This window comes from Myiozetetes cayanensis, unplaced genomic scaffold (assembly GCF_022539395.1).
Source record: "Myiozetetes cayanensis isolate MyiCay16 unplaced genomic scaffold, myiCay2020 scf509, whole genome shotgun sequence".
In the NCBI taxonomy this organism is placed as follows: Eukaryota; Metazoa; Chordata; class Aves; order Passeriformes; family Tyrannidae; genus Myiozetetes; species Myiozetetes cayanensis.
Genome location: NW_026087753.1, coordinates 1 through 26,754, shown reverse-complemented (window position 1 = coordinate 26,754; position 26,754 = coordinate 1). Strand labels below are relative to the sequence as shown.

At 63.5% G+C, this 26,754-nt stretch overlaps 1 protein-coding gene across 1 annotated transcript; it reads right to left on the bottom strand.

The window, feature by feature from the left end:
• On the bottom strand, positions 1 to 26,441 carry LOC126649865 (tonsoku-like protein). Its single transcript, XM_050334217.1, has 13 exons — positions 26,368 to 26,441; positions 23,743 to 23,815; positions 19,411 to 19,574; positions 18,956 to 19,331; positions 16,985 to 17,783; positions 13,360 to 13,510; positions 10,935 to 11,013; positions 8,508 to 8,797; positions 6,749 to 6,890; positions 4,134 to 4,306; positions 2,486 to 2,559; positions 2,158 to 2,291; positions 1 to 185 (listed from the first exon to the last, which is right to left on the bottom strand). Exons 1-13 carry the CDS (start codon positions 26,401 to 26,403, stop codon positions 64 to 66), a joined length of 2,613 nt encoding a protein of 870 aa, XP_050190174.1. The 5' UTR covers positions 26,404 to 26,441; the 3' UTR covers positions 1 to 63.
• Between the last annotated feature and the right edge of the window lie 313 nt (positions 26,442 to 26,754).

Genomic DNA, 26,754 nt, shown 5'->3' with positions numbered 1-26,754 from the left:
TGATCCTGCCGGGGCTGGGTCCAATGGGGATCCCCCAGTTAAAACCAGTCCCTCCCAGTGCCCTCAGGGGCCCTTCCAGAAGAGCCTCTGGTCGCTCCGGACGCGGCGCCCGCAGAGCCGCAGATCCCGGATCATCCCCGTGCTCCTGGTCCAGGTGGGCTCGTCCAGGGGCCCCACGGAGCATCCTGGGGAAGGGGGGGGGTCAGTGACACAGGGACAGTGACACCAAGGACAGTGACACCAGGACAGTGACACAGGAAGAGTGACACAGGGGACAGTGACACAGGGACAGTGACACAGGGACAGTGACACGGGGACAGTGACACAGGGGACAGTGACAGGGACAGTGACACCGGGGACAGTGACACAGGGACAGTGACAGGGACAGTGACACAGGGACAGTGACACGGGGACAGTGACACAAGGACAGTGACACAAGGACAGTGACACAGGGACAGTGACACCGAGACAGTGACACGGGGACAGTGACACAGGGACAGTGACACAGGGACAGTGACACAAGGACAGTGACACAAGGACAGTGACACGGGGACAGGGACACTGGGACAGTGACACCGGGGACAGTGACACCAAGGACAGTGACACCAAGGACAGTGACACCAAGGACAGTGACACAAGGACAGTGACACGGGGACAGTGACACAGGGACAGTGACACAGGGGACAGTGACACAGGGGACAGTGACACGGGGACAGTGACACAGGAACAATGACACAGGGACAGTGACACCAAGGACAGTGACACGGGGACAGTGACACCAGGACAGTGACACCAAGGACAGTGACACGGGGGACAGTGACACGGGGGACAGTGACACAGGGACAGTGACACCAGGGACAGTGACAGGGACAGTGACAGGGACAGTGACACAGGGACAGTGACAGGGTCAGTGACACCAAGGACAGTGACATGGGGACAGTGACACAGGGACAGTGACACCAAGGACAGTGACACCAAGGACAGTGACACCAAGGACAGTGACACAGGGGACAGTGACACAGGGACAGTGACACAAGGACAGTGACACAGGGTCAGTGACACAGGGACAGTGACACCAAGGACAGTGACACGGGGACAGTGACACAGGGACAGTGACACCAGGACAGTGACACCAAGGACAGTGACACCAAGGACAGTGACACGGGGACAGTGACACGGGGACAGTGACACAGGGACAGTGACACCAAGGACAGTGACATGGGGACAGTGACACCGGGGACAGTGACACCAAGGACAGTGACACAGGGACAGTGACAGGGACAGTGACACAGGGACAGTGACACCAGGACAGTGACACCAAGGACAGTGACACCAAGGACAGTGACACGGGGACAGTGACACAGGGACAGTGACACAGGGACAGTGACACCAAGGACAGTGACACCAAGGACAGTGACACAGGGACAGTGACACAGGGACAGTGACACAAGGACAGTGACACGGGGTCAGTGACACGGGGACAGTGACACCAAGGACAGTGACACGGGGTCAGTGACACGGGGACAGTGACACAGGGGGCAGTGACACAGGGACAGTGACACCAAGGACAGTGACACAGGGGACAGTGACACAGGGACAGTGACACCAAGGACAGTGACACCAAGACAGTGACACCAAGACAGTGACACCAAGACAGTGACACCGGGACAGTGACATGGGTACAGTGACACAGGAACAGTGACACAGGGACAGTGACACGGGGACAGTGACACAGGGACAGTGACACCAGGGACAGTGACACCAAGGACAGTGACACCAAGACAGTGACACCAAGACAGTGACACCAAGACAGTGACACCGGGACAGTGACATGGGTACAGTGACACAGGAACAGTGACACAGGGACAGTGACACGGGGACAGTGACACAGGGACAGTGACACCAGGGACAGTGACACAGGGACAGTGACACCGGGACAGTGACACAGGAACAGTGACACCAAGGACAGTGACACCAAGGACAGTGACACCAAGGACAGTGACACCAAGGACAGTGACACAGGGACAGTGACACCAAGGACAGTGACACAGGGTCAGTGACACCGGGGACAGTGACACAGGGGACAGTGACATGGGGACAGTGACACCAAGGACAGTGACACAGGGTCAGTGACACCAGGACAGTGACAATTCCCACCTGCCAAGCTGAGGAATTCCAGCCCCCGGCTCCGCTTTTCCAGGGCCCCGAGCAGCGTCCGCAGGCCCTCGGTGCTGATCCCGGGATTGGCCGAGAGATCCAGGGAAACCAGGGATGGGCACGACGGGAGGGACCTGAGGGGAGAGAGTCAGGGGGTCCCCACTGTCACCCCATTGTCCCCAAGGGGGGTTCTGTTGTCCCCAGGAAGGTCCCGTTGTCCCCAAGGGGGGTTCCCATCATTCCCAGTGTCCTTGTTGGGGTCTCCATCGGGATGGGAAGGGGGAGGGTCCTGCTGCCAGGACCCCCCAGCTGTCCCCTGTCCCCTCACCTGGCCACCTCCTCAATGTCCTCGTCCCCCAGGTGGTTCCCGGAGAGCGTGAGGTGACTCAGGGCACAGCCGTCCTGTGGGGGGCACAGGGAATGTCACCATCCCCCTGGGAATGGCACCGTCCCCCTGGGAATGGCACCACCCCAGGAATGGCACCATCCCCCTGGGAATGTCACCGTCCCCCTGGGAATGCCACCATCCCCCTGGGAATGCCACCATCCCCCTGGGAATGGCACCGTCCCCCTGGGAATGTCACTGTCCCCCTGGGAATGAATGCCACCATCCCCCTGGGAATGGCACCACCCCGGGAATGGCACCGTCCCCCTGGGAATGTCACCGTCCTCCCGGGAATGGCACCATCCCCCTGGGAAAGGCACCACCCCGGGAATGGCACCCCCCATGTCCGTCAACATCCCAATGTCCCCTCTGTCCCCGTGTCTCCAATGTCCCCGTTATCTCCTTTGTCCCCTGTGTCCCCACTGTCCCCGTGTCCCCAACATCCCCCATGTTGTCCCTGTGCACCCCCTGTCCCCAACAGTGTCCCCATCCCATGTCCCCTCTGTGTCCCAGATGTTCCCGTGTCCCCCATGTCTATAATTCCCTGATGTCCCCAACATCCCCCATGTGCCCTCTGACCCCATGTCCCCAGCATTCCCTGTCCCCAACATTCCCTGTCCCCAACATTCCATGTCCCCAACATTCCCTGTCCCCAGCATTCCATGTCCCCAGCATTCCATGTGTCCAACATCTACCATGTCCCCATCCCCATGTCCCCAACATTCCATGTCTCCAACATTCCCTGTCCCCAACATTCCGTGTGTCCAACATTCCACGTGTCCAACATTCCCTGTCTCCAACATCTACCATGTCCCTGTCCCCATGTCCCCAGCATTCCCTGTCCCCAGCATTCCATGTGTCCAACATCTACCATGTCCCCATCCCCATGTCCCCAACATTCCATGTCTCCAACATTCCCTGTCCCCAACATTCCGTGTGTCCAACATTCCCTGTCCCCAATATTCCACATCCCCAACATTCCCTGTCCCCAACATTCCATGTCTCCAACATTCCGTGTCCCCAACATTCCACATCCCCAGCATTCCACGTCCCCAACATTCCATGTCCCCAATATTCCACATCCCCAACATTCCCTGTCCCCAGCATTCCCTGTCCCCAACATTCCATGTCCCCAGCACTCCCTGTCCCCAGCATTCCATGTCCCCAACATTCCCTGTCCCCAGCATTCCCTGTCCCCAACACTCCCTGTCCCCACGTTCCATGTCCCCAACATTCCCTGTCCCCAGCATTCCCTGTCCCCAACACTCCCTGTCCCCAGCACTCCCTGTCCCCAGCATTCCCTGTCCCCAGCACTCCCTGTCCCCAGCATTCCGTGTCCCCAGCATTCCACGTCCCCAGCATTCCATGTCCCCAGTGTCCCCAGCATTCCATGTCCCCAGCACTCCCTGTCCCCACCATTCCGTGTCCCCTGTGTCCCCAGCATTCCGTGTCCCCAGCACTCCCTGTCCCGTTCCCTGTCCCCAGTGTCCCCAGCATTCCGTGTCCCCACCCTCCCGTGTCCCCAGCACTCCCTGTCCCCAGTGTCCCCAGCACTCCGTGTCCCCCCTCCCGTGTCCCCGCGTGCCCTCACCTGCTCCAGGTAGGAGCGGACGATGCTGCCGATGCCGGGGGAGGGGGATGTGGTGACGGATCCCAGCTCCAGGCGCTGCATTCCCGGGGCCGGGAGACCCCTCAGGAGCCCCCCCAGGGCCGCGGGGCCCAGAGCGTTGCAGGACAGGGACAGCGCCCGCAGCAGGGACGTGCCTGGCACGGGGGACACTGGGGGTCACTGAGGGTCACTGGGGGGTCAGGGCACAGGGGGTCACCTCAGGGACACTCGGAGTCACCACAGGGACAGGGCATGGGGGGTCACTGAGGGGTCACCACAGGGACAGGACACTGAGGGTCACCACAGGGACAGGACACAGGGGGTCACCGTGGGGTCCCCACGGGGCCCAGAGCGTTGCAGGACAGGGGCAGCATCCGCAGCGGGGACGTGCCTGGCACGGGGGGCACTGGGGGTCACTGAGGGTCACCACAGGGTCACTGGGGGTCATTGCAGGGACACTGAGGGTCACCACAGGGACAGGACACTGGGGGTCACCGTGGGTTCCCCGCGGGGCCCAGAGCATTGCAGGACAGGGACAGCGCCCGCAGCGGGGACGTGCCTGGCACGGGGGGCACTGGGGGTCACTCAGGGTCACCCAGGGACACTGGGGGTCATTGCAGGGACACTGAGGGTCACCACAGGGACAGGACACTGGGGGTCACTGAGGGGTCACCACAGGGACAGGACACTGGGGGTCACTATGGGGACACCGCGGGGCCCAGCGCATTGCAGGACAGGGACAGCGCCTGCAGCGGGGACGTGCCTGGCACGGGGGGCACTGGGGGTCATTGCAGGGACACTGGGGGTCACTAAGGGGTCACCACAGGGACAGGACACTGGGGGTCACTATGGGGACACTGTGGGGCCCAGCGCATTGCAGGACAGGGACAGCACCCGCAGCGGGGACGTACCTGGCACGGGGGGCACTGGGGGTCACTGAGGGTCACTGAGGGTCACCCAGGGACACTTGGGGTCACCACAGGGACAGGACACTGGGGGTCACCAGGGGACACTGAGGGTCACCCAGGGACACTTGGGGTCACCACAGGGACAGGACATGGGGGGTCACTATGGGGTCACCGCAGGGCCCAGCGCGTTGCAGGACAGGGACAGCGCCCGCAGCGGGGACCTGCCTGGCACGGGGGGCACTGGGGGTCACTGGGGGGACACCACAGGGACACTGGGGGTCACCACAGGAACAGGACACGGGGGGTCACCAGGGGGTCCCCACGGGGCCCAGCGCATTGCAGGACAGGGACAGCGCCCGCAGCGGGGACGTGCCTGGCACGGGGGGCACTGGGGGTCACTGAGGGTCACCCAGGGACACTGGGGGTCATTGCAGGGACACTGGGGGTCACCAGGGGGTCACCACAGGGACAGGACATGGGGGGTCACTATGGGGACACCGCGGGGCCCAGAGCGTTGCAGGACAGGGACAGCGCCCGCAGCGGGGACGTGCCTGGCACGGGGGACACTGGGGGTCACTGAGGGTCACTGAGGGGTCACCTCAGGGACACTCGGGGTCACCACAGGGACACTGGGGGTCACTGAGGGGTCACCACAGGGACAGGACACTGAGGGTCACCACAGGGACAGGACATGGGGGGTCACTATGGGGTCCCCACGGGGCCCAGCGCGTTGCAGGACAGGGACAGCGCCCGCAGCGGGGACGTGCCTGGCACAGGGGGGCACTGGGGGTCACTGAGGGTCACTGGGGGTCACTGCAGGGACACTGGGGGTCACCAGGGGGTCACCACAGGGACAGGACACGGGGGGTCACTGTGGGGTCCCTGCGGGGCCCAGCGCGTTGCAGGACAGGGACAGCGCCCGCAGCGGGGACGTGCCTGGCATGAGGGCACCATGGGGTCACTGGGGGTCACCAGGGGGACACTGAGGGTCACCCAGGGACACTCGGGGTCACCACAGGGACAGGACATGGGGGGTCACTATGGGGTCACCGCAGGGCCCAGCACGTTGCAGGACAGGGACAGTGCCCGCAGCGGGGACGTGCCTGGCACGGGGGGCACTGGGGGTCATTGCAGGGACACTGGGGGTCACCCAGGGACACTGGGGGTCACTGAGGGTCACTGGGGGACACTGAGGGTCACTGGGGGTCACCACAGGGACAGGACACGGGGGGGTCACTGAGGGTCACTGGGGGTCACTGAGGGTCACCCAGGGACACTGGGGGTCACTAAGGGGTCACCACAGGGACAGGACACGGGGGGTCACTATGGGGACACCACATGGAGCCCAGCGCGTTGCAGGACAGGGACAGCGCCCGCAGCGGGGACGTGCCTGGCATGGGGGGCACTGGGGGTCACTGGGGGTCACTGGGGGTCACTGCAGGGACACTGGGGGTCACCAGGGGGTCACCACAGGGACAGGACACGGGGGGTCACTGTGGGGTCCCCGCGGGGCCCAGCGCGTTGCAGGACAGGGACAGCGTCCGCAGCGGGGACGTGCCTGGCACGGGGGACACTGAGGGTCACTGACGGTCACTGGGGGTCACCCAGGGACACTGGGGGGGTCACTGAGGGTCACTGGGGGTCACCACAGGGACACGGGGGGTCCCCAGAGGGACCCGGGGGTCTCACCTGGCAGCGGGAGGGCGTGGCAGAGGCCGCAGCCCCGCAGCAGCAGCGTGGCCAGCGCGGGGCAGGACGGCAGCAGCCGCCCCACGGCCCCACAGCCGCTGCTGCCCAGAGGGTTCAGGCTCAGGTCCAGCTCCTGCAGGCTCTGCGGGGACACATGGACACCAAGGGGACACACGGACATGGGGGACACACAGACATGGGGGGGACACACGGACACGGGGGACACACGGACACGGGGGGGGACACACGGACACGGGGGACACACGGACATGGGGGGACACACGGACATGGGGGACACACAGACATGGGGGGGACACACGGACACGGGGGGTCAGGGATGGACACACAGACACGGGAGTCAGGATTTAGGGAGCAGATAAAGGGTTTAGGGAACAGAGAGAGGATTTAGGGGCCCAAAGGCAGGATTTTGGGTGGATCCCGTACCTGGAGCCTGGTGGGGACAGGGCTCAGGATTTAGGGCCCCAAAGTCAGGCTTTAGGGCCCCAAAGTCAGGCTTTAGGGCTGATCCCGTACCTGGAGCCTGGTGGGGACAGGGCTCAGGATTTAGGGCCCCCCAGTCAGGCTTTAGGGCTGATCCCATACCTGGAGCCCGCTGGGGCTGGGGCTCAGGCTTTAGGGCCCCAAAGTCAGGATTTAGGGCCCCAAAGTCAGGCTTTAGGGCCAACCCCATACCTGTAGCCCGTGGGGGCTGGGTCTCAGGATTTAGGGCCCTGAAGTCAGGATTTAGGGCCCAAAGTCAGGCTTTAGGGCCGAGCCCGTACCTGGAGCCCAGTGGGGCCGGGGTTCAGGATTTAGGGCCCCAAAGTCAGGCTTTAGGGCCGAGCCCGTACCTGTATCCTGTGGGGGCCAGGGCTGAGGATTTAGGACCCCAAAGTCAGGCTTTAGGGCCGATCCCATACCTGGAGCCCAGTGGGGCTGGGGTTCAGGCTTTAGTGCCCCACAGTCAGGCTTTAGTGCCCCACAGTCAGGCTTTAGTGCCCCAAAGTCAGGCTTTAGGGCCCCAAAGTCAGTCAGGCTTTAGTGCCCCACAGTCAGGCTTTAGTGCCCCAAAGTCAGGCTTTAGTGCCCCACAGTCAGGCTTTAGTGCCCCACAGTCAGGCTTTAGTGCCCCACAGTCAGGCTTTAGTGCCCCACAGTCAGGCTTTAGTGCCCCAAAGTCAGTCAGGCTTTAGTGCCCCACAGTCAGGCTTTAGTGCCCCAAAGTCAGGCTTTAGTGCCCCAAAGTCAGTCAGGCTTTAGTGCCCCACAGTCAGTCAGGCTTTAGTGCCCCAAAGTCAGTCAGGCTTTAGTGCCCCAAAGTCAGTCAGGCTTTAGTGCCCCAAAGTCAGTCAGGCTTTAGTGCCCCACAGTCAGGCTTTAGTGCCCCAAAGTCAGGCTTTAGTGCCCCACAGTCAGGCTTTAGTGCCCCAAAGTCAGGCTTTAGGGCCCCAAAGTCAGTCAGGCTTTAGTGCCCCACAGTCAGACTTTAGGGCCCCAAAGTCAGTCAGGCTTTAGGGCCCCAAAGTCAGTCAGGCTTTAGTGCCCCACAGTCAGGCTTTAGGGCCCCAAAGTCAGGCTTTAGTGTTCCACAGTCAGGCTTTAGGGCCGATCCTGCACCTGTATCCTGTGGGGGCTGGGACTCAGGCTTTAGGGCCCCAAAGTCAGTCAGGCTTTAGTGCCCCACAGTCAGGCTTTAGTGCCCCAAAGTCAGTCAGGCTTTAGTGCCCCCCAAAAGCAGGCTTTAGTGCCGCTCCCGTACCTGGAAGGTGCCGTGGCCGGGCGGGAGGAGGCCGCGTGCGCTGAGCCGGTTGCCGGCCAGGTCGAGCAGGCGCAGGCGGGGCAGGGTGGCCAGCGTGGCCCAGAGCTCGGGGGCGGCGGGGTCGGCGATGGCGCAGCCGCGAAGCCGCAGCTCCCGCAGCGACTCCTGCAGCCGCAGCGCCCGCAGCAGGGGCGGCACCTGCGGGGCACGCAGGGCCAGCCCACCCCGCACCCCCAGAGCGGGGCCCGCGCCCTGCAGCTCCAGCACCTGCAGCAGCAGCGGGTGGGGGGCTGGGGGAAATGGGGGGTGTTGGTGGGGCTGGGGGTGTCCGGGGAGTGTCTGGGGAGGGGGGAGAGCACCCGGGCACCCCAGGATGGGCACTGAGGGAGCAGGGTCCCCAAAGGGGTGGGTGGGGGCTGAGGGGGGAAAAGGGGGCAAGGGGGTGTTGGTGGGTCTGGGAGTGTCTGGGGGTGTCTGGGGGGTGTCGGAGAGCACCCGGGCACCCCTCAGGATGGGCACTGAGGGAGCAGGGAGGGGACAAGGAGGGGACAGGGGAGGAGGAGGGTCCCCAAAGGGGTGGGGGAGGAAAGGGGGCGTTTGGGGGTGTTGGTGGGTCTGGGGGTGTCTGGGAGGGTGGGGAGAGCACCCGGGCACCCCAGGATGGGCACTGAGGAGCAGGGAGGGGAGGAAGGTCCCCAAAGGAGTGGGTGGGGGCTGGGGGTGGAAAAGGGGATGTTGGTGGGTCTGGGGTGTCTGGGGGTGTCTGGGGAGGGAGAGCACCCAGGGCACCCCTGGGATGGGCACTGAGGGAGCAGGGAGGGGACAGGGAGGGACAGGGAGGGGAGGAGGGTCCCTAAAAGGGTGGGGGAGAAAGGGGGCGTTTGGGGGTGTTGGTGGGTCTGGGGGTGTCTGGGGGTGTCTGGGGAGTGGGGAGAGCACCCAGGCACCCTGGGATGGGCACTGAGGGAGCAGGGAGGGGACAGGGAGGGGACAGGAGGGGACAGGGAGGGTTGCAGGGTCCCTAAAAGGGTGGGTGGGGACTGGGGGGACAGGAGGGGAGGAGGGTCCCCAAAGGGCTGGGGGAAAGGGGGCGTTTGGGGGTGTTGGTGGGTCTGGGGGGTGTCTGGGGGGTGTCTGGGGAGTGGGGAGAGCACCCGGGCATCCCCGGGATGGGCACTGAGGGAGCAGGGAGGGGACAGGGAGGGGTGCAGGGTCCCCAAAGGGGGTGAGTGGGGGGCTGGGGGGACAGGGAGGGGTGCAGGGTCCCCAAAGGGTGGAGTGGGGGAAAGGGGGTGTGTGGGGGGTGTTGGTGGGGCTGGGGGTATCTGGAGGGTGTCTGGGGGAGGGGAGAGCACCCGGGCACCCCGGGATGGGCACTGAGGGAGCAGGGAGGGGACAGGGAGGGGAGCAGGGTCCCCAAAGGGCTGGGGGAAAGGGGGCGTTTGGGGGTGTTGGTGGGTCTGGGGATCCAGGGGGTGTCTGGGGGAGGGGAGAGCACCCCGAGCACCCCCAGGATGGGCACTGAGGGAGCAGGGAGGGGACAGGGAGGGGAGCAGGGTCCCCAAAGGGTGGGGGGAAGAGGGGGCGTTTGGGGGTGTTGGTGGGTCTGGGGGATCCAGGGGTGTCTGGGGAGGGGGAGAGCACCCCGAGCACCCCAGGATGGGCACTGAGGGAGCAGGGAGGGGACAGGGAGGGGAGGAAGGTCCCCAAAGGGGTGGGTGGGGGGCTGGGGGACAGAGAGGGGTGCAGGGTCCCCAAAGGGGTGGGCAGGGGACAGGGAGGGTGCAGGGTCCCCAAAGGGGTGGGTGGGGGCTGGGAGGGAACAGGGGAGGAGGAGGTCCCTAAGGGGGTGGTTGGGGGCTGGGGGGGACAGGGTCCTCACCCCCACCCAGGGACCCCTGAGACATCCCCAATCCCCTGATGGCCCCACAGCAGGGCTGCCCGGGCGTGGGACCCCCAGGATGATCCCTGAGGGAACTGGGAAGGGATGAGGGTCCCCAGAGGGGTGGGCAGGGGACAGGGGTCTTCACCCCCCACCCAGGGAGCCCTGAGACCCCCTGGAGACCCCCAAATGCCCCTCATGGCCCAGGATCTCCTCCCCTCCAGACACGGGACCCCTGGGATGGTCCCTGAGGGAGCAGGGAGGGGAGGAGGGTCCCCAAAGGGGTGGGCAGGGGACAGGGAGGGGACAGGGGTCCTCACCCCCACCCAGGGACCCCTGAGACCCCCAGGCACCCCTAATCCTGCTGACACCCCCAGACCAACCAGGGACAGGAGTTTTCCTGGGGAACTGGACCCCTGGGATGGTTCCCAAAGGGACAAGGAAGGGACAGGGAGGGGATGAGGGTCCCCAAAGGGGTGGGTGGGGAGGCTGGGGGGACAGGGGGTGTCCCCCCTCTCTTTGGGGAGGGTCTGGGGGGTCCTCACCCACTCCCAGGCTGTCACAGGCCCTCTGGTACCGCTGGGGGAGCGGGGGCAGGTCCCAGCCCTGCACCTCTGCCAGCACCTGCAGCCCAAGACCCCAGCCCCAAATCCGTCACTGGGGACACCCCTCACGGATTGGGGGTCCTGGGGCCAATCCCTACCCAGAATGGGGGTCCTTGGCCACCCCCAGTCCAGAATGGGGGTCCTGGGACCATCTCCCACCCGGAATGGGGGTCCTGGGAACATCTCCCACCCAGATTAGGGGTCCTGGGGCCACCCCCCACCCGGAATGGGGGTCCTGGGGCCACCCCCAACCTAGAATAGGGGTCCTGGGGCCACCCCCCACCTGGATTGGGGGTCCTGGGATCACCCCCCACCCAGAATGGGGGTCCTGGGACCACCCCCCAACCGGACTGGGGGTCCTGGGGCCAATCCCTACCCAGAATGGGGGTCCTGGGGCCAACCCCAACCTGGAATGGGGATCCTGGGGCCACCCCTGGCCCAGACTGGGGGTTCTGAGACCATCCCCCACCCAGATTGGGGGTCCTGGGACCACCCCCCACCCAGAATGGGGGTCCTGGGACCACCCCCCACCCAGATTGGGGCTCCTGGGGCCACCCCCCACCCAGAATGGGGGTCCTGGGACCACCCCCAACCCAGAATGGGGGTCCTGGGGGCACCCCTCAACCGGAATGGGGGTCCTGGGAACATCTCCCACCCGGAACAGGGGTCCTGGGACCATCCCGAACCCAGAATGGGGGTCCTGGGGCCACCCCCCACCCAGATTGGGGGTCCTAGGGCCACGCCCCACCCAGAATGGGGGTCCTGGGGCCACCCCCCACCCAGATTGGGGGTCCTGGGACCACCCCCCACCCAGATTGGGGGTCCTAGGGCCACGCCCCACCCAGAATGGGGGTCCTGGGACCACCCCCCACCCAGAACTGGGGTCCTGGGGCCAGCCCCTACCCAGATTAGGGGTCCTGGGACTATCTCCCACCCGGATTGGGGGTCCTGGAGCCACCCCCAACCCAGAACAGGGGTCCTGGGACCACCCCCAACACAGAATGGGGGTCCTGGGGCCAACCCCAACCCGGATTGGGGGTCCTGGGGCCAATCCCCACCCAGAATGGGGGTCCTGGGACCACCCCCCACCCGGAATGGGGGTCCTGGGAACATCTCCCACTCAGAATGGGCGTCCTGGGGCCACCCCCAACTCACAATGGGGGTCCTGGGGCCATCTCCCACCCGGAATGGGGGTCCTGGGACCATTCCCCACCCAGATTAGGGGTCCTGGGGCCACCCCCAACCGGAATGGAGGTCCTGGGGCCACCCCCAACCCAGACTGGGGGTCCTGGGGCCACCCCCAGCCCAGATTGGGGGTCCTGGGGCCACCCCCAACTCAGAATGGGGGTCCTGGGGCCATCTCCCATCCGGATTGGGAGTCCTGGGACCACCTCTCACTCAGAATGGGGGTCCTGGGGCCATCTCCCATCCGGATTGGGAGTCCTGGGACCATCTCCCACCCGGAACAGGGGTCCTGGGGCCAATCCCAACCCAGACTGGGGGTCCTGGGGACACCCCCAACCCAGAATGGGGGTCCTGGGGCCACCCCCAACCCAGAATGGGGGTCCTGGGGCCATCTCCCACCCAGATTGGGGGTCCTGGGGCCAATCCCTACCCAGAATGGGGGTCCTGGGGCCACCCCCCGCCCAGATTGGGGGTCCTGGGGCCACCCCCCACCCAGGAATGGGGGTCCTGGGGCCACCCCCCACCCAGAACTGGGGTCCTGGGGCCAGCCCCTACCCAGATTGGGGGTCCTGGGACTATCTCCCACCCGGATTGGGGGTCCTGGAGCCACCCCCAACCCAGAACAGGGGTCCTGGGACCACCCCCAACACAGAATGGGGGTCCTGGGGCCAACCCCAACCCGGATTGGGGGTCCTGGGGCCAATCCCCACCCAGAATGGGGGTCCTGGGACCACCCCCCACCCGGAATGGGGGTCCTGGGAACATCTCCCACTCAGAATGGGGGTCCTGGGGCCACCCCCAACTCACAATGGGGGTCCTGGGGCCATCTCCCACCCGGAATGGGGGTCCTGGGACCATTCCCCACCCAGATTAGGGGTCCTGGGGCCACCCCCAACCGGAATGGAGGTCCTGGGGCCACCCCCAACCCAGACTGGGGGTCCTGGGGCCACCCCCAACTCAGAATGGGGGTCCTGGGGCCATCTCCCATCCGGATTGGGAGTCCTGGGACCACCTCTCACTCAGAATGGGGGTCCTAGGGCCATCTCCCATCCGGATTGGGAGTCCTGGGACCATCTCCCACCCGGAACAGGGGTCCTGGGGCCAATCCCAACCCAGACTGGGGGTCCTGGGGCCACCCCCACCCGGAGTTTTCCCGGGAAGCTGCCAGGGCTGCCCCCACCTCCTCGTTGCTCTGCAGGACGTCGCCCACCAGGTCCTGGGGGGCCAGCAGAGCCCCCTCCTTCTTCAGGATGAGCTTGGGCAGCGTCCCCGAGGCCTGGAAGTGCCGCTCGGCAGCGCGATCCGCCAGCCACGACACCGCCCGCGGCTCGCTGGGAACAGGGAGAGAGGGAATGGGAATGGGGACAGTGGGAATGGGGGGAATGGCACTGGGAATGGGGGGGAGAGTGTGGGAATGGGGAGAGTGGGGATGGGGAGAGTGGGGATGGGGAGAGTGGGAATGGGGAGAGTGGGAATGGGGGGAATGGCACTGGGAATGGGGGGGAGTGTGGGAATGGGGGAGAGTGTGGGAGTGGGGAGAGTGGGAATGGGGAGAGTGGGAATGGGATGGGGAGAGTGGGAATGGGGATGGGGAGAGTGGGAATGGGGAGAGTGGGAATGGGGAGAGTGGGAATGGGAATGGGGGGAATAGTGTGGGAATGCGGGAGAGTGGGAATGGGGAGAGTGGGAATGGGGAGAGTGGGAATGGGGAGAGTGGGAATGGGGATGGGGAGAGTGGGAATGGGAATGGGGAGAGTGGGAATGGGGAGAGTGGGAATGGGAATGGGGAGAGTGGGAATGGGAATGGGGGGGAGTGGGAATGGGAATGGGGAGAGTGGGGAGAGTGGGAATGGGGAGAGTGGGAATGGGGATGGGGGGAGTGGGAATGGGGAGAGTGGGAATGGGGGGAATGGCACTGGGAATGGGGAGAGTGGGAATGGGGAGAGTGGGAATGGGGAGAGTGGGAATGGGGAGAGTGGGAATGGGGGAAGGAGTGGGAATGGGGATGGGGAGAGTGGGAATGGGGAGAGTGGGAATGGGGATGGGGAGAGTGGGAATGGGGAGAGTGGGAATGGGGAGAGCGGGAATGGGAATGGGGAGAGTGGGAATGGGGATGGGGGAGAGTGGGAATGGGGAGAGTGGGAATGGGGAGAGTGGGAATGAGAATGGGAATGGGGAGAGTGGGAATGGGAATGGGGAGAGTGGGAATGGGAATGGGGAGAGTGGGAATGGGAATGGGGAGAGTGGGAATGGGGAGAGTGGGAATGGGGGGAATGGCACTGGGAATGGGGGAGAGTGTGGGAATGGGAGAGAGTGGGAATGGGAGAGAGTGGGAATGGGGGAGAGTGGGAATGGGGAGAGTGGGAATGGGGAGAGTGGGAATGGGGGAGAGTGTGGGAATGGGGGGAATGGCACTGGGAATGGGGAGAGTGTGGCAATGGGGGGGAGTGGGGAGAGTGTGGTAACAGGGAGAGAGTGGGAATGGGGGAATGGCACTGGGAATGGGGGGGAGAGTGGGAAGGGGGGAGTGTGGGAATGGGGAGAGTGGGAATGGGGAGAGTGGGAATGGGGAGAGTGGGAATGGGGGAGAGTGGGAATGCAGAGAGTGGGAATGGGGGAGAGAGTGGGAATGGGGAGAGTGTGGGAATGGGGAGAGTGTGGGAATGGGGAGAGTGTGGGAATGGGGAGAGTGGGAATGGGGAGAGTGTGGGAATGGGGGTAATGACACTGGGAATGGGGGAGACTGTGGGAATGGGGAGAGTGGGAATGGGGAGAGTGTGGGAATGGGGAGAGTGGGAATGGAGAGTGTGGGAATGGGGAGAGTGTGGGAATGCGGGTAATGACACTGGGAATGGGGGAGACTGTGGGAATGGGGAGAGTGAGAATGGGGAGAGTGGGAATGGGGAGAGTGGGAATGGAGAGTGTGGGAATGGGGAGAGTGGGAATGGGGAGAGTGGGAATGGGGAGACTGTGGGAATGGGGAGAGTGGGAATGGGGAGAGTGGGAATGGGGAGAGTGTGGGAATGGGGAGAGTGGGAATGGAGAGTGTGGGAATGGGGAGAGTGGGAATGGAGAGAGTGGGAATGGGGAGAGTGTGGGAATGGGGGAATAGCACTGGGAATGGGGGAGAGTGGGAGAGTGTGGGAATGGGGGGGAGAGTGGGAATGGGGAGAATGGGAATGGGGGAGAGTGTGAGAATGGGAAGAGAGTGGGAATGGGGGGAATGGCATTGGGAATGGGGAGAGTGGGAATGGAGAGAGTGGGAACAGGGAGAGTGTGGGAATGGAGAGAGCGGGGATGGGGGGAATAGTGTGGGAATGGGGGAGAGAGTGGGAATGGGGAGAGTGTGGGAGTGGGAGAGAGTGGCAATGGGGGAGAGTGGGAATGGGGAGAGTGGGAATGGAGAGTGTGGGAATGGGGGGAATAGTGTGGGAATGGGGGAATGGCATTGGGAATGGGGAGAGTGTGGGAATGGGGGGGAGAGTGGGAATGGAGAGAGTGGGAATGGGGGAAAAAGTGGGAGAGAGTGGGAATGGAGAGAGTGTGGGAATGGGGGAGAGTGGGAATGGGAATGGGGGGAATAGAGTGGGAATGGGGAGAGTGTGGGAATGGGGGGAATGGCATTGGGAATGGGGAGAGTGTGGGAATGGGGGAGTGTGGGAATGGGGGGAATGGCACTGGGAATGGGGGAGAGAGTGGGAGTGGGAGAGAGTGGGAATGGGGAGAGTGGGAATGGGGAGAGTGGGAATGGGGAGAGTGGGAATGGGGGAGAGTGGGAATGGGGGAGAGAGTGGGAGTGGGAGAGAGTGGGAATGGGGGAGAGAGTGGGAATGGGGGAGAGAGTGGGAGTGGGAGAGAGTGGGAATGGGGGAGAGAGTGGGAATGGGGGAGAGAGTGGGAATGGGGGAGAGAGTGGGAATGGGGGAGAGAGTGGGAGTGGGAGAGAGTGGGAATGGGGAGAGTGGGAATGGAGAGAGTGTGGGAGTGGGAGAGAGTGGGAATGGGGGGAATGGCACTGGGAATGGGGGAGAGTGGGAATGGGGATAGTGTGGGAGTGGGAGAGAGTGGGAATGGGGAGAGTGGGAATGGGAATGGGGGGAATAGAGTGGGAATGGGGGAGAGTGTGGGAATGGGGGAGAGTGGAAATGGGTGGGGAGTGTGGGAATGGGGGAGAGTATGGGAATGGGGTGGGAATGGCATTGGGAATGGTATTGGGAGTGGGGTGGGAATGCCATTGGGAACTGGGCAGGAATGGCACTGGGAACAGGATGGGAATGCCATTGGGAACGGGATGGGAATGGCAGGTGGGAATGGCATTGGGAGTGGGGTGGGAATGCCACTGGGAACAGGGTGGAAACGGCACCGGGAATAGGGTGGGAATGGTACAGGGAATGGTACAGGGAATGGTATCAGGAATGGTGCAAGAACAGCGCAGGAATGGCACCAGGAATGGGGTAGGAATGGTGTGGGAATGGTGTGGAAGTGGTGTGGGAATGGCATTGGAATGGCATGGGAATGGTGTGGAAGTGGTGTGGGAATGGCATGGGAATGGTGTGGAAGTGGTGTGGGAATGGCATGGGAATGGTGCAGGAATGGGGTCGGAATGGTTCCAGGAATGGGGCAGGAACAGTACCAGGAATGGGGTGGGAATAGCACGGAAATGGTACAAGGCATGGGAATGGGAACAGGACCAGGAACGGGGGGAGAACGGCCAGGAAGGGCAGGGAATGGCGTGGGAATGGCGTGGGAATGGCACCAGGACACACCGGGGGGGGTCTGGAATCGGGGAGGATCCCCCCACTCACCTCAGGGGCACCGGGATCAGGAAAACGTTGTCCTGGACACGGACACGGACGCGCAGGGTGGGCAGTGGCGCCGGTGGCACCGCTGGACTCGGGGGCACCGCTGGATCCGGAGGCACCGCTGGATCCGGGGCCACCCCTGGATCTGGGATGCTCCCCTCGCCCTCCTCCCCCTCCTGCCCCAGGTCACTCCCGGGCTCCTCGGGGGGCCGGGATCGCCCCGGGGGGACCCTGGGGATCCTCTCCCCTCGGAGCCTCCGCACATCCCGGTTCCTCCTCCTGATCCCGCCGCTCCCAGGCCCATCCCGGTTCCTCCTCCTGATCCCAGGACCATCCCGGGGCTCCCGGCGCGGCCTCTTGCGGGTCCCCCGGGCCCCTCCCAGGTCGTCCTCCAGCCAATCCTCCTGCTCCAGGAATTCCTGGGCGGGGATGAGGGCCGGGAGCGGCGCCGCCCGCGGGGCGGGTTTGGAGCTCCCGAGGGCGGGGTTGGCTCCGGCCAGGATGGATTTGGTGCCGCCCAGGATGGATTTGGTGCCGCCCAGGATGGATTTGGCGCTGCCCAAGCTGCGGATGGCGGCTCCCAACTCATCCTCCTCCTCCTCCCCTTGCTCCTGCGGGTTCCCGGCCTCCGGAAGGCAGCGGCGCTTCCTCCCCGGAGAGGAGGGAGAGGAGGGTGAGGAAGGCGAGGAAGGGACATCCCCATTCCCATCCCCATTCCCGGGACGCTCCGGAGAGCACGGCGGAGACTCCGGGATGAGGCGCTCGGAGAGCTCCGCGTCGAACAGCGACTCCTGCGACGGCTCTGTGGAAAAATCGAGGAGCTGCTTTTATTCCGAGCAAATCAAAACGAACAAAAGCACTATTTCTGGATATTTACTGACTTATAGGCGTGCCGTGGGGGCTGCAAGGTGAAGGGTCCTATCTGGACCTCTCACCGGGGGATCTTTCGTGGCCGGGAACAAATTATGAATAAAAATCATAGAATCATAGAATAGATTGGGTTGGAAAAGACCTCCAAGATCATCAAGTCCAACCCCTGATCCAACTCTAATTACTATATCATGGCACTAAGGGCCATGTCCAATCTCTTTTTACAAACCTCCAGGGATGGTGAATCCACCACCTCTCTGGGCAGGCCGTTCCAATGCCTGATCACCCTCTCTGTAAAGAATTTCTTCCTAACATCTAACCTAAACTTCCCCTGGCAGAGCTTGAGCCCATGTCCCCTTGTCCTGTTGTTGGTTGCCTGGGAGAAGAGACCAACCCCCACCTGGCTATAACTTCCCTTCAGGTAGTTGAAGAGAGTGATGAGGTCACCTCTAAGCCTTCTCTTCTCTAGACTAAACAATCCCAGCTCCCTCAGCCTCTCCTCATAGGACTTGTGCTCAACTTCCCCAGCCTGGTTGCTCTTCTCTGGACCTGCTCCAGCCCCTCCAGGTCCTTCCTGAGCTGAGGGGCCCAGAACTGAACACAATACTCAAGGTGTGGCCTCACCAGCGCTGATTCCAGGGCAAGGATCAGTTCCCTGCTCCTGCATTCCCCTGTATTCCTCTGTGCCACGTGGGTACACAGAGAGACCCTCCATGCCTTGCAATGTGAGGATGATGCAAGACCCCCCAGGGGAGGTATGTTACAACCAGCCAAAAGGTAACACCCACCTCCAAAGCAGAGAAATTGCCTTTTAAAAAGGCAACAAGCGGGCAGTAAAATGAACATTCAACAAACTGACATCAAAGGGTACAAACAGCGCGGTTTTCAAACAGCAAGGGGTGCTCTTTGCACGATTCAAGGGCGCACCCAGTGCTGGAAATGGGTAAAAATAAAATAAAAAACCTCTTGCTAGATTTCTTTGTCCTGCAGGTATTTTTTTTGGCCGTCTTCAAAATCCCAGAGAAAAAATAACTTATAACAACTCCGGGGGGGCTTTGCGGGGTGGGGGGGAAAAAACAGCAGCTCAGAGACCTGCCCAATCACCAGGAGGAGGGGTCCCACCAGGAGGAGGGGTCTCACCAGGAGGAGGGGTCCCACCAGGAGGAGGGGTCTCACCAGGAGGAGGGGTCCCACCAGGAGGAGGGGTCTCACCAGGAGGAGGGGTCTCACCAGGAGGAGGGGTCTCACCAGGAGGAGGGGTCTCACCAGGAGGAGGGGTCCCACCAGGAGGAGGGGTCTCACCAGGAGGAGGGGTCCCAGCACCCCCTGGCTGCCGGGAATGTCGTTTCATCCCACCTGGAGCAGCCATGGCGTCGAGCAGCATCCTCTGCGTGGCTCGGCACTGCAGCCGCGTGTCGCGGTCCAGCTCGGGGCCGTAGGTGCGCGCCCACTCCTGCAGCGTGCCCAGCGGGGTCTGGCCCTGCGGCAGGGGGGTCCCTGAGGGGTTAGGGGGTTGGGTTTGGGGTGGGGGGCAGCGGGAAGGGGGCAGGGGCACCCACCCTGGCGTTGCGGGCGCGCACGGAGGCGCCGCGGCGGATCAGCAGCTCGGCCACCGCGAAGTGGCCGCAGCTCAGCGCGTCGTGCAGGGGGGTGATGCCCTCGCAGCCCGAGCCCCCCGCGTCGTCCAGGGCGGCCCCCGCGTCCAGCAGAGCCTCCACGATCTCTGGGGGGGGGAGATAGAGTCCTTGTCACCCCCCTGAGACCCCCCTGTCACCCCCAGGGGCTGGGTCAGCCCCCATCCCATCCCTGTTCTGTCAGAGACCATCCTGAGAAAAACCCAGGTTTGGGGCCATCAGGGGGATTTTGGGGGGTCCTCAGGGGGTCTCAGGGGATCCTGGGTGGGGGGTGAGGACCCCTGACCCCTCCCTGTCACCTTGGGGACCCTCCTCCCCTCCCTGTTCCCCTGGGAGCATCCTTGTCACCTCCTCATCCCATCCCTGTTCCCTCATGGACCAGCCCGGGGGTCCCATGCCTGGGGTAGCCCCTGCTGTGGGGCCATCAGGGGGATTTTGGGGGGTCCCCAGGGGGGTTTTCGTGTCCCTGGGTGGGGGGTGAGGACGCCCTGACCCCTTCCTGTCACCTTGGGGACCCTCCTCCCCTCCCTGTCCCCCTGGGAGCATCCTTGTCACCCCCCATCCCATCCCTGCTCCCTCAGGGACCAGCCCGGGGCAAACCCAGGTTTGGGGTCATCAGAGGGATTTGGGGGGGTCCTCAGGGGGTCTCAGGGGTCCCTGGGTGGGTGGTGAGGACCCCTGATCCCTCCCTGTCCCCCTGGGAGCATCCTTGTCACCTCCCATCCCACCCCTGTTCAGTCAGAGACCATCCTGAGAAAAACCCCGGTGTGGGGTCATCAGGGAGATTTTGGGGGGTCCCCAGGGGGGTTTTGGTGTCCCAGGGTGGGGGGTGAGGACCCCTGACCCCTCCCTGTCCCCCTGGGAATGTCCTTGTCACCTCCTCATCCCATCCCTGTTCCCTCAGAGACCAGCCTGGGGCAAACCCAGCTTTGGGGCCATCAGGGAGATTTTGGGGGTCCCCAGGGGGTCTCAGGGGTCCCTGGGTGGGTGGTGAGGACCCCTGACCCCTCCCTGTCACCTTCAGGACACTTATCCCTTCCTTGTCCCCTCCCTGTCCCCCTGGGAGCATCCTTGTCACCCCCTTGTCCCATCCCTGTTCCCTCAGGGACCATCCTGAGAAAAAACCAGGTTTGGGGCCATCAGGGGGATTTTGGGGGGTCCTCAGGGGGGTTTTGGTGTCCCTGGGTGGGTGGTGAGGACCCTGACCCCCTCCCTGTCACCTTCAGGACACTTATCCCTTCCTTGTCCCCTCCTGTCCCCCTGGAGCATCATATCACCCCTTGTCCCATCCCTGTTCCCTCAGGGACCATCCTGAGAAAAAACCAGGTTTGGGGCCATCAGGGGGATTTTGGGGGGTCCTCAGGGGGGTTTTGGTGTCCCTGGGTGGGTGGTGAGGACCCCTGACCCCTCCCTGTCACCTTCAGGACACTATCCTTCTTGTCCCTTCCCTGTCCCCCTGGGAATGTCCTTGTCACCCCCCATCCCATCCCTGTTCCCTCAGGGACCATCCCGGGGCAAACCCAGGTTTGGGGTCATCAGAGGGATTTGGGGGGGTCCTCAGGGGTCCCTGGGTGGGGGGTGAGGACCCCTGACCCCTCCCTGTCACCTTCAGGACACTTATCCCTTCCTTGTCCCCTCCCTGTCCCCCTGGGAATGTTCTTGTCACCTCCTTGTCCCATCCCTGCTCCATCAGGGACCAGCCCGGGGCAAACCCAGGTTTGGGGCCATCAGGGGGATTTTGGGGGGTCCCCAGGGGGTCTCAGGGGTCCCTGGGTGGGGGGTGAGGACCTCCTGACCCCTCCCTGTCACCTTGGGGACCCTCCTCACCTCTCTGTCCCCCTGGGAATATCCTTGTCACCTCCTCATCCCATCCCTGCTCCCTCAGGGACCATCCCGGGGCAAACCCAGCTTTGGGGCCATCAGGGGATTTTGGGGGTTCCCCAGGGGGGTTTTGGTGTCCCTGGGTGGGGGGTGAGGACCCCCTGACCCCTCCCTGTCCCCCTGGGAATGTCCTTGTCACCTCCTTGTCCCATCCCTGTTCCCTCAGAGACCAGCCTGAGAAAAACCCAGGTTTGGGGCCATCAGGGGGATTTTGGGGGGTCCCCAGGGGGTCTCAGGGGTCCTGGGTGGGGGTGGGGGGAAGCCCCTGACCCCTCCCCATTCCCTCCCCTCACTTTGGGGGACCACCCCCCTCATTTTGGGGGTCCCCAAACCCACCCCCCTCACCGAGGTGCTCGTGGTTGCAGGGGGGTCCCAGCCCTCCCCTCCCCCTCATTTTGGGGTCCCCAGAGCCCTCTCCCAATTTGGGGGTCCCCAGAGTCCCCCTCCCCAATTTGGGGGTCCCCAAAGCCCCCTCACCAAGGTACCCGTGGTTGTAGGGGGTCCAGGACCCTCCCCCTCCCCTCCCCAATTTGGGGGTCCCCAGAGCCCTCCCCAATTTGGGGGTCCCAGCCCTCACCGAGGTGCCTGTGGTTGCAGGGGGTCCCAGCTCCTCCCCAATTTGGGGGTCCCCAGAGCCCCTCACCGAGGTGCCCGTGGTTGCAGGGGGGTCCCCAGAGCCCTCCCCAATTTGGGGGTCCCAGCCCCCTCCCCAATTTGGGGGTCCCAGCCCCCCCTCACCGAGGTGCCCGTGGTTGCAGGGGGGTCTCCAAAGCCCCCCTCCCCAATTTGGGGGTCCCCAGAGCCCCCCTCACCGAGGTGCCCGTGGTTGCAAGGGGTCCCAGCCCCTCCCCTCCCCCAATTTGGGGTCCCAAAGCCCCCTCACCGAGGTGCCCGTGGCTGCAGGGGGTCCCAGCTCCCTCCCCAATTTGGGGGTCCCCAAAGCCCCCTCACCGAGGTGCCCGTGGCTGCAGGGGTCCCAGCTCCCTCACCCTCTCCTCCTCCCAATTTGGGGGTCCCAGCCCCTCACCGAGGTGCCCGTGGTTGCAGGGGGTCCCAGCCCCTCCTCCCCCAATTTGGGGTCCCAGCCCCCTCACCGAGGTGCCTGTGGTTGCAGGGGGTCCCCAAAGCCCCCTCCCCAATTTGGGGTCCCAGCCCCTCCCCTCCCCAATTTGGGGGTCCCAGCCCCCTCACCGAGGTGGTCGTGGCTGCAGGAGGGTCCCAGCCCCTCCCCCACTCTGGGGGTCCCCAGAGCCCCCTCCCCAATTCTGGGGGTCCCCAAAGCCCCTCACCGAGGTGCCTGTGGTTGCAGGGGTCCGAGCCCCTCCCCCTTTCCTCCCCACTCTGGGGTCCCCAAAGCCCCCTCCCCAATTTGGGGTCCCAGCCCCTACCCCCTCCCCCAATTTGGGGGTCCCCAAAGCCCCCTCCCCACTTTGGGGTCCCAGCCCCTCCCCTTCCCCAATTTGGGGGTCCCAGCCCCTCACCGAGGTGGCCATGGTTGCAGGGAGGTCCCAGCCCTCCTCCCCAATTTGGGGGTCCCCAGAGCCCCTCACCGAGGTGCCTGTGGTTGCAGGGGGGTCCCCAGAGCCCTCCCCAATTTGGGGGTCCCTAGAGCCCCCTCATTTTGGGGGTCCCAGCCCCCTCCCCTCATTTTGGGGTCCCAGCCCCTCCCCACTTTGGGGGTCCCAGCCCCTCACCGAGGTGCCCGTGGTTGCAGGGTCCAAAGCTCCCCTCCCCAATTTGGGGGTCCTCAGAGCCCCTCACCGAGGTGCCCGTGGTTGCAGGGGGTCCCAAAGCCCCCTCCCCAATTTGGGGTCCCCAGAGCCCCTCACCGAGGTGCCCGTGGTTGCAGGGGTCTCGCAGCCCCTCCCCAATTTGGGGTCCCTAGACCCTCACCAGGTGCCAGTGGTTGCAGGGGTCCCCAAAGCCCCCTCCCAACCTGGGTCCCAGCCCCTCACCGAGGTGCCCGTGGTTGCAGAGGGTCTCCCAGAGCCCCTCCCCAACTTGGGGTCCCCAAAGCCCCCTCACCGAGGTGCCCGTGGTTGCAGGGGTCCCAGCCCTCCCCTCCCCAATTTGGGGGTCCCCAGCCCCCTCACCGAGGTGCCCGTGGTTGCAGGGGGTCCCAGCCCTCCTCCCCCTCCCCAACTTGGGGGTCCCAGCCCCCTCCCCCCCAATTTGGGGTCCCAGCCCCCTCACCGAGGTGCCTGTGGTTGCAGGGGGTCCCAGCCCCTCCCCTCTCCCTCCCCAATTTGTGGGTCCCAGCCCTCCTCCCCAATTTGGGGGTCCCAGCCCCTCACCGAGGTGCCCGTGGTTGCAGGGGGGTCCTAGCCCCCCTCAGCGTTCCCCCCTCCCCAATTTGGGGGTCCCAGCCCCCCTCACCGAGGTGCCCGTGGTTGCAGGCCTCGTGCAGGGGGGTCCATCCGCAGTAATCCCGGGGGTTCACGGGGTGGCCCTGGGAAAGGGGGGACCCCCCACCCCATTGAGGGGGGGCAGGGCAAGGGGGAGACCCCCACCTCCCTTTTTGGGGTGCCAGGAGAGACCCCCTCCCCCCCATTTCTGTACCCCAACCCATTTTTTGGGGGTGTCAGGGGGGACCCTCCCACCCCGGGGGGTGTCAGGGAAAGGGGGGGTCTTTGGGGTTTTGGGGGTTCAGGGAACCCCAAGGGTTTTGGGGACCCCTCCCCACCTTGGTGGGTGTTGTTTGTATTTTGGGGGACCCACTCTGCAGGTTTTGGGGGGATTTCAGGGACCCCCCCCTCGGTGGGTGTTGGGAAAAAGGGGGGCTTTGGGATTTTGAGGTGCTCAGGGGTATTTGTGGGGTGCTCAGGGGATGTTTCTGGGGGTGTGGGGGGTATTTTTGGGGGTCCCTCTGAGTCCAGGGGTGTTTCTGGGGTGTTTCTGGGGTGCTGGGGGGTGTTTGGGGTGCCCCTGAGTCCAGGGGGTATTTGTGGGGTGCTCAGGGGGTATTTCTGGGGTCCTGGAGGGTATTTTTGGGGTCCCTCTGAGTCCAGGGGATGTTTCTGGGGTGCTGGGGGGTATTTCTGGGGTGCTGGGGGATGTTTTTGGGGTGCCCCTGAGTTCAGGGAGTATTTGTGGGTTGCTCAGGGGTATTTCTGGGGTGCTGGGGGGTATTTTTGGGGTCCCTCTGAGTCCAGAGGATGTTTTTGGGGTGCTCAGGGGTATTTTTGGGTTGCTCAGGGGTATTTTTGGGGTCCTGGGGGATGTTTTTGGGGTGCCTGGGGTTATTTTTGGGGTCCTGGGGGGTATTTTTGGGGTCCAGAGGTATTTTTGGGGTGCCTGGGGGTATTTTTGGGGTGCTGGGTGTTATTTTTGGGGGTCCCTCTGAGTCCAGGGGATATTTCTGGGGCGCTCAGGGGTATTTTTGGGGTGCTGGGGGGTATTTCCGGGGTCCTGTGGGATGTTTTTGGGGTGCTGGGTGGTGTTTCTGGGTTGCTCAAGGGATGTTTTTGGCGTGCTGGGGGTTATTTTTGGGATCCCTCTGAGTCCAGGGGATGTTTCTGGGGTCGTGGGGGGTATTTGTGGGGTGCTGGTGGTTGTTTTTGGGGTGCTCAGGGGATATTTCTGGGTTGCTCAGGGGATGTTTTTGGGGTGCTGGGTGTTATTTTTGGGGGACCCTCTGAGTCCAGGGGATCTTTTTGGGGTGCTGGGGGGTGTTTCTGGGGTGTCCCTGAGCTCAGGGGGTGTTTCTGGGGTGCTCAGGGGATGTTTCTGGGGTGCTCAGGGGGTATTTCTGGGGTGCTGGGGGTTATTTTTGGGGGTCCCTCTGAGTCCAGGGGGTGTTTCCGGTGTGCTGGGGGGTATTTCTGGGGTCCCTCTGGATCCAGGGGGTGTTTTTGGGGTGCTGGGGGGTGTTTTTGGGGTGCTGGGGGGTGTTTCTGGGGTGTCCCTGAGCTCAGGGGGTGTTTCTGGGGTGCTCAGTGGATGTTTCTGGTTTGCTCAGGGGATGTTTCCGGGGTGCTCAGGGGGTATTTCCTGGGTGCTGGGGGTATTTCTGGGGTCCTGGGGGATGTTTTTGGGGTGTTGGGGGTATTTCTGGGTTGCTCAGGGATGTTTCTGGGGTGCTGGGGGGTGTTTTTGGGGTGCTGGGGGGTATTTTTGGGGGTCCCTCTGAGTCCAGGGGGTATTTCTGGGGTGCTCAGGGGATATTTCTGGGTTGCTCAGAGGTGTTTCTGGGGTGCTGGGGGGTATTTCTGGGGGTCCCTCTGAGTCCAGGGGGTATTTGTGGGGTGCTGGGGGGTGTTTCTGGGGTGCTCAGGGGTGTTTTTGGGTTGCTCAGGGGATATTTCTGGGTTGCTCAGGGGTATTTTTGGGGTGCTCAGGGGATATTTCTGGGGTGCTCAGGGGGTATTTCTGGGGTGCTCAGGGGTATTTCCAGGGTCCAGGGGTATTTTTGGGGTGCTGGGGGTTATTTCTGGGGGTCCCTCTGAGTCCTGGGGGTGTTTTTGGGGTGCTGGGGGTTATTTTTGAGGTGTCCCTGAGCTCAGGGGGTATTTCTGGGTTGCTCAGGGGTATTTCTGGGTTGCTCAGGGGGTATTTCCGGGGTGCTGGGGGGTATTTTTGGGTTCCTCAGGGGATATTTCTGGGTTGCTCAGGGGATGTTTTTGGGGTACCTGGGGGTATTTCTGGGGTCCAGGGGATGTTTTTGGGGTACCTGGGGTTATTTTTGGGGTGCCCCCACTCACCTGAGCGAGGTAGAGGCGCGCCCTGTGCAGGTGTATTTTTGGGGTCCTGGGGGGTATTTTTGGGGTACCTGGGGATATTTTTGGGGTCCTGGGGGGTGGTTTTGGGGTACCTGGGGTTATTTTTGGGGTTCCCCCACGCACCTGAGCGAGGTAGAGGCGCACCCTGTGCAGGTGTATTTTTGGGGTGCTGGGGGTATTTTTGGGGTACCTGGGGATATTTTTGGGGTACCTGGGGATATTTTTGGGGTACCTGGGGTTATTTTTGGGGTGCTGGGGTTATTTTTGGGGTTCCCCCACTCACCTGAGCGAGGTAGAGGCGCGCCCTGTGCAGGTGCATTTTTGGGGTGCTGGGGGGTATTTCCGGGGTGCTGGGGATGTTTTTGGGGTACCTGGGGTTATTTTTGGGGTGCTGGGGTTATTTTTGGGGTGCTGGGGTTATTTTTGGGGTGCTGGGGGTATTTCCGGGGTGCTGGGGGTATTTCTGGGGGTACCTGGGGTTATTTTTAGGGTGCCCCACTCACCTGAGCGAGGCAGAGGCGCGCCCGTGCAGGTGTGTCTTTGGGGTACCTGGGGGTACTTCTGGGTGCTGGGGATGTTTTTGTACAGAGATTTTTAAAGCAATAACCTAATAGCTAATACAAATATATATATATATATTTGTGTGTGTATATATATATATATTTTCCAG

What these genes read in the sequence shown, in the direction of transcription:
- LOC126649865 (XM_050334217.1), bottom strand. Translation starts at nt 26,403, where the DNA reads ATGCACCTGCACAGGGCGCGCCTCTACCTCGCTCAG. An exon ending in TGCGCGCCCGCAACGCCAGG is followed by an intron (nt 19,332 to 19,410) that starts GTGGGTGCCCCT and finishes CCCCTGCCGCAG; the next exon opens with GGCCAGACCCCGCTGGGCAC. An exon ending in CTGTGACAGCCTGGGAGTGG is followed by an intron (nt 8,798 to 10,934) that starts GTGAGGACCCCC and finishes CATTTCCCCCAG; the next exon opens with CCCCCCACCCGCTGCTGCTG.